Source organism: Microtus pennsylvanicus, chromosome 2 (genome assembly GCF_037038515.1).
Source record: "Microtus pennsylvanicus isolate mMicPen1 chromosome 2, mMicPen1.hap1, whole genome shotgun sequence".
NCBI classification, from domain to species: Eukaryota; Metazoa; Chordata; class Mammalia; order Rodentia; family Cricetidae; genus Microtus; species Microtus pennsylvanicus.
Window position 1 is genome coordinate 26,679,377 of NC_134580.1, and position 7,488 is coordinate 26,686,864.

General features: G+C 44.2%; 1 protein-coding gene across 1 annotated transcript; it reads right to left on the reverse strand.

Moving 5' to 3' along the window:
* Positions 1-4,582: 4,582 nt before the first annotated feature.
* Positions 4,583-5,608, reverse strand: LOC142844097 (olfactory receptor 10AD1-like). Its single transcript, XM_075962409.1, has one exon. It carries the CDS (start codon positions 5,606-5,608, stop codon positions 4,583-4,585), a length of 1,026 nt encoding a protein of 341 aa, XP_075818524.1.
* Positions 5,609-7,488: the final 1,880 nt, after the last annotated feature.

Here is a 7,488-nt window from a genome sequence, read left to right on the forward strand (position 1 = left end):
AACATGAGGAGCTGTATTAGGAAGCTGCATTAGGAAGCTGCACTGGGAAGGCTGAGATCCACTGCTGTAAGGCTATGAAGTTATTTCTCAGGCTTTCTCAAAGAACACTTTCTTCTTCTCTGCCTTCCCTTTACCATTTTTCTTTTCCTCTTCAAAGGCTCTTTGCAGATTGGAATTTCACACTTAGAGAAGCTAGGACTCCAAGGGGCAGATGAGGCCTTCTTTTCCTTTGTGGTGACCTGGAAGGCCTATACACTCCCCTTAGTTTGATAACTTTAGACAGGGTTCTTCTTGGTTGTAAGTACCCACCCCCTTTTTTGTGCAGAATCAGAACACCTGTCATTTCTAATTTTTTCTGGTTCTTTAATACGTATATAAATCTTGGAAACTTACTGCTAGTTTCATGACCCAGAAAAGGTCTTTCCAGGACCTGAGCTACTGAAGGTCCATCCTTAAGGAAGATGGTACCCTGTCTCTCAGTCTGGGGTGGGGTAGGAACTTGTCTCCCAAAGGTTAAATTACTGTTCTTCTTAAAGACATAGGACAAGCTTACTTTCCTTTTAGGTAACACCGATTAACAACACAGGGTCCTGTTTCCTCTCCAGGACAGCTCTCCCCTTAAAAACTTTTATTCAACTTATAAAGTATTAAGATCTACAAAGTAGATCTCATAAGGCCTTTTCTTACCCTCTTGGTTTCCGTTGATCACTCTGACCTGTTCTCTTCCAGTCCTCATCGATGCTTAAAGCTGCCCAACTCCTGGATCTCCCCTGTGCTTTCTCGTTATATGGCTTCTACTCTCTCCCCTCACTTGAGCCCCTCACCCCACACAGCCCTTGGCCCCTTCCTAACTTCCTGGCTCCTACAGACATTCCTAGTTAACCACACAAATCTACAACTTTGACCCTAGGACCCACACATTTCAGAACATACATCATTTCTCTTTATTGACCTGGGTCACCTCAGTATAATGTTCCCCAGTTCATTCCATTTCCCTACAAACTTCATGTTTTTACTGATGCGTACTTTATATAGGTACTATGTTTTCAATGTCCGTTCTTTAGGCGATGGACTTCTAGGCTGATGTCATTTTCTAATTATTATGAAGAGAGTCTCTGATTCGGGATAAAGAGCCCTGTGCATATATGCCCAGAAGTGTTACAGCTGAATCATACGTTAGTTCTATTTTCGGCCTTTTGAGAAAACTGTGCAATGATTGTCTTCTACTCTGAACACTTTTTACACTTACGTATTTTTGTGTATGTGTGTATGCACAAGCACCTACATGCTGCAGCATCTATATTAAGGGCAGATGACCACTTATAGGGGCGGGTCTCCTTTTCGATCTCTTTCTGTCAATATGAGTTCCAGGATTACCTTACTGCAAGCACCTTTACTTGGTGAGCCATCTCACCAACCCAGTCTTTTCTTTTTCCTTCCTCCCTGCCCCCCCCCACCTCTCTTCATGAGACAGTATCTCAATATATAGCACATGCTGTCCCGGAACTCACTCTGCAGACCAGGCTGGCCTCAGAGCCACTGCCGTTCCAGTGCTGGGATTAAAGCCATGTGCCACCATGTTCAGCTGTCATTCGTGTTCTCGATGACGGCCATTCTGACTGGAGGGAGATGGACTCTCAAAATAGTTTTCATTTGCATTTTTTTCTAGTGAATAAGGGCATTGAACATTAAAAATACATGAATTTGAAAGAGGGATCCATGGGAGGATTTGGAAGGAAGAACAGGAAGGAGGAAATGATGTAATATTATATTCTTTTGAGAACTCTCTGTTCAATTCCACAGCGTAAAGTTTTTTTTAGCTGAGTTGTTTTCTTAATGTTTATTTTTCTTTATATTTTTCATATACTTGAGATATTGCCCTTTTGTTAGATGTATAACTAATAAATATTTTCTTACAATCTGTACGCTGCCTCTTCACTTAGTTGATAGTTTCTCCTCTTCCTCCTCTTCTTGTTTTTCAAGACAGATTTTTCTGTGTAGCTTTGGTTATCCTGGAATTCACTCTGTTGACCATGCTGACCTCAAACTCACAGAGATCCACCTCACTCTGCCTCTGGGGTGCTGGGATTAAAGGTGTGTATCACCACTGGCCGGAAGATGCCTTTTGATGTCATGAGGTCCCATTTGTTGATAGTTGGCTGGAGTCCTCCTCAGAAAGTCCTTACCTAAGCCTATATCTTGAAACGTATCTACTGTTTTTCCCTCTAGAAGCGGAAGAGCTTCAAGTCTTATGCTGAGATGCTGATGCACTTGGAGTTCATTTTTGGATACCAACAGGTAGACATCCAGTTTGTTGTAGAGGCTGTCTTTTTGCAAAATGCATTTTTATTATTTATCTTAGAGTCTTTTCCTATTGCTGTGTAAGATACCCCAACAAAAGCCATAAAATGGAAGGAGTTTATTGCAGCTTACAGTTCAAGGGTGTATAGTCCATGATGGCAGGGAAGGCAAGGCGGCAGGTCACATTGTATGCACCTGCAGAAAGCAGAGAGCAATAAATGCGTGTGTTCTGCTAACTCACTGCTTCCTATTCAGAACTGGGAATGGCACTGCCCAATTCTAGTGTGGGTCTTTCCATCTCAAGTAACCTAACCAACATAGTTCTTCACGGGCATCTTAGAGGCTAGAGAATTCCTCACCTGTGAAGCTTGACTCCCAGGTGATTGTAGATCCTGTAAAGTTGACGATACACACTCTCTTGGCATCTGTCAAAAATCAGATGGTTGTAGTTATATTGGGTTTTATCTGGCTCTCATCAATTCTGCTGATCTACATGTCTGCTTTTGTTCTAATGCCATGCTATTTTTTTTAGATATTTATTTATTTATACAGTATCCTGCCTGTAGGCCAGAAGAGGGCACCAGATCTCATTATAGGTGGTTGTGAGGCACCACATGGTTGCTGGGAGTTGAACTCAGGACCTCTGGAAGAGCAGTCAGTGCACATGGGCAATCTTTCTGTCTTCTAGTATCTTTCTCGGTTTCTTCAAGTTCTGAAGCTTTCATTGTAGAGGGATTTCGTTGTGTGAGTGTGCGTGCATTGGTGCATGCATGCATATGTGCGTGTTGGATAAGATCGTTGCCTTGATTTCTTCCTCAGCATATTGTCATTGGCATATAGGAAGGCTGTTGATTTTTGTCTGTTAATTTTGTATCATGTCACACTGTCTAGACAAGCTCTTGAAAATCCCTCTAATCTGAATTTGAGTTCAATCTCCTACTGTAATAGTTTTAAAGTCTTCCTTTCTAACCTCAGTATAGGTTTTTCTTCTTTTTTTCTTTTCTTTAACAGGAACATGTAGGCTCTACATGTATTGCTTTTTCTACATATCAGTGCTGACATTTCTTTCTCCTTACCAAGTTTTCATACATTTTCTGGTTTCTTGATACAAGATCGCAGTTCTATGGAGTGAGGCTATTGCTTTGAGTCACTGTTATGAAGGACAGAGAGTGATGCACAGGACATGGAGGGACTATGGCCTCCATTTGGTGGCTTTCCACGTGGAGTACAATCACACCATCAAAGAGCATCAGGGAAATGAGAAACAGGCCTATCCTTTTTAAGAGAAAACCTATTTGTTACCAAAGGATTCAAAAAATATGCAATTTGAAAATAAAACTGCTAATAAATGGAGGTTTGGTTAAGGAAAGAAGCTCAAGAAGCTGGAGAGAATCAAATAGAGGCTCCTTCAGTGGTGGAGATAGCATGGGTAGGTTCCTTGGAATACTGAGAATTAAATCAATCTATTTCTGGTGAGAAGGCAGGTGAAGTGATTTAAATATGAGTTCAGTCAAAGATGGAGGAGCAGGAGGAAGGCAGTAGGATGCATGGGACATGATTTACGTCTTGTAAACATCAGGAAACTGGCGGCTTGAGGAAGTTGATAGAGGCACTTACCTATATGGAAGGGAAGTGTCAGCCAAATGGTTGTCTCACTAAAAGAAACCAAAAGGATTTAGGAAAAGGGGTTTGAAACATTGACTTCTCCTACCTGCCCCTCCCCAACAATACACAAACAAGTAGAGTTATGTAGTGTTGGCATTTGGGGGAGGTCTAATGGAGATTGATCAGTCCTGAAACCATATATAAACAATAAAGACAGATGTATGTTACTATAATAATCAAAGAAAAGGAGGCCATCAACACAGGAGGGAGTGTGGGTTTGAGGGAGGAGCTGGGAGGGCCTGGAGGGAGAGAGGAATATAATTTTGTTTCAATTGAAATATATTTTAAAACACAACTAATATGGCTTATTAAAAGGTCGAAAGATTATTTATTCCTAAATATATGTGCAAAAATTATCCTGAGGGATGGCATGTAAAAGAATTATGCAAACAAGATAGAGTTATGTGCACTCATTTACTGAATCTTGAGGAACACAGAGGAAAAATTCAAGAAAGCTTCACATTTTCTTCAGGAAAGTTTGCGGAAAAACAATGAGCCTTAGATATCAGGAGGAACTTGCAGGTCTGAGTCTAGTTCCACAGAGGCTGCGAACACTCTTCTCTTGTGCCGTTACAGAATTGGAAAGCAAGGGCTGGGAAAAGTAACCTTCCATCCCTCACTGAAAGAAATGTCTCCAGCGAGTTTCCTTCTGGGCAGGTGCAGCTGAAGCCAGGCTGCCTCTCCCAAGGGCTCTCCCCATGGCCCCCTTCATTTCCTTGTTGCGGAAGCTGTAGATGATGGGATTGCACATGGGGATGATGATGGTGTAGAGGAGGGAGAAAGGCTTGTCTTTGTCAGGCCCATGCGTACTACGGGGATTCATGTAAGAGAACATGGCTGAAGTGTACAAAAAGATGACCACAGTCAGGTGGGAGGCACAAGTGGAGAATGTCTTCCCCCTACCCGAGGAAGAGGATCTGCTGAGGATGGAGGCCAGGATGCGGGCGTAGGAGGTGACAATAAGCACCATGGGGCTGAAAAGCACCACAATGGCATCGAGAAAGATCAACTTCATGCTGAGTTTGGGGTCCCCACAGGAGAGAGCAATCACTATGGGGGCCTCGCAGAAGAAGTTTTCTATGTGGTTGTCTTTGCAGAAGGGATTCCGGAATGATATATACTCAAGAAAGATGCCATTGGTCATCCCAAAGATCCAGGAAGTCAGCACCAGCCTGACACACACCTGAGGGCTCATGATCTGGGCATAGTTCAGGGGGTGGCAGATGGCGACATAACGGTCATAGGCCATGAAAGCCAAGAGGATGCACTCGGCTACACCCACTAGAAAGACCAAGTACATCTGGGTCATACAAGAGGCAAAGGAGACTGTGTGGTTCTTGGTCACCAGATGAACCAACATCTGTGGGATGGTGGTGGTGATGAAACAGATGTCCAGGAAAGACAAGTGTCCAAGGAAGAAGTACATGGGGCTGTTGAGTCTGGGGTCAGTCCAGGTGATGAAGATGATGAGGCCATTCATGGCCATGGCGAGGCTGTAGAGAGCCAGGAAGAGGATGAAGAGCAATGCCCGTGTGGAAGGGGAACTCTGCTCAAAGCCCACGAGGATGAACTCTGAGACTGTGCTGCTGTTCCTCAGGTCTGCTGTCTGGGGCCTGTTTGAGGAGGGGGGCAGGAGAAACATAAAGGGCACAGTTGTGTGGAAGATTAGATGATCCCTGGATCCAGAAGCCCAGCAAGAAGCTTTCTCTGGATGACAGTCAATGTTTTGGCAATTGACAGTCACTGGTAAATCTGTGAATAACGGCCTAGTGAAATGCCAGGGTCACCAGAGGCTCTATACAAACATCCTCATTGTAGAAGTTGAGGAAGAGCTGGTTCCCCTTTAGTCTGGATTGATGAGATGCCCTGTGAAATGGTGCATGTGTTCAGGTCCTTCAACATCAAAGGACTGCTTATGGCCGGATGCATCCAGAGGGGAAAGAATAAGAGAGCTATGCCTGGGACTCAGGTCAGATGAGGAAAGGTAAGAAACTGGGGTGTGCAGTGTGCGATAGAAGGATGGTGGTGATTGGCTTAAAGAGGGTCATTTGAAGGACCAACCTGAGAGAGATGTAAGGCATATTTTATAATCTTTATTTTTCATTCAATTTATTTCCTTCCTTCCATCTTTTTCTCTCTCCCTCCCCCTCTCTTTCTTTCTGCCCACCATGCTTTCTTTTTTTGAGACCAAGTCTCTTGTAGCACCAGCTGGTCTTGAACTCACTGCATGGCCAAGGATGGCATTGGACCCCTGCCTCCACTTCCCAAGTATTGGAATTACAGGCAGATGCCGTTATAGCCAACATGAAGGTAGTATTTTCTAGAAGAGGACAGCGTTTGGTCTTTTTGTGCCTAATTTGAGGTGGTAAATGTGTTGATGTTTTGGGAGGAAACTAAACTGTCTCTGGAGTGGGAATAATGGAGGGGTTCCTGGGTGCAGCCATGGCTACCTCTCCACACCTTTCCTCTGTCTCACTCTCTGGTGATTGTTGCCGCCACACCAGTGCATGCTGGAGAACGGGTTTGATTATCATTTTTTTTTAAATTAGGAAACACCTTTCCCTCAGCAGTTGGAATTTACCCACTATTTGGTGGAAACAATTCAACCATTTTTGTGTGAAAGAATCTGTGTGCAAGCCACATGCATTCCAATCCTTTTGCCTCTGTGAGTTAATGGTGTGCACGGTACATATTCAGAAACCTTGTAGCTCTTGGGAAACCACCATGCTCACATTAACTCTCTTGTGCTTTTTATCTTGTTTGGAGTTAGGATGTAGCATATGCGCGTAAAGGGACCGTGTAATCCTGCTTAGCTTTCTTCTCACCGCCAGCTTTTCTTCTATTTCTTGTTTTGTATATTCCCATCAGCCTTCTCTGTGAGCCCTTTGTTCCCTTTGCCCAGCTCCTCCCATTTCTTGCTCTATGAAGCACTAAGTTCCCTTTAAGTGAGGTTTCTTGGTTGATCAAACCATCAGCTGGGCCCAATCCTATCATCTTCATGTTGGAAAGTTCTGCTATCTAAGACTACTCTGGGTGTTGGAAAAGGGAAGTGAAGGGAAGGGCAGAGAGCGTAGTTTAATATGGGCCCCAAATCTTTCACTCTCAGACATGTTGAGACCAAGCTAATGATTGGGCAACCTAAGTCGTCAGTGAGCTACAATCTATAGAATTCTTGGACTTGGCTAAGAAGAAGTTGTACTCTAACTCAAGGACTCACTGAGCCCCACTAACGGACCCATGCTTGCCTGTAGTTCACCGAGAAGAACTCTGTGCTGGCCAGCAGTGAATGCCTTGGGAGGTGCCACCAGCAGCTGGGCAGTCTGTGTGAAGACATGGGACTGTAGAAAGCAAACCACACCCACCTCATCCCGTGGCTCTGCTGCTCCTGCTATCATTGAGTCACTGTCCCCAGTAAGAGAGATGGCAGGGTGTCTGAGGAAGAGCTGCTCCAGGGAGGGGGGTCTGAGCTGGTGGGCCACTCTGGAAGGCAATGGTATCTGGTGACCTTTTCAGCTCTTTGAC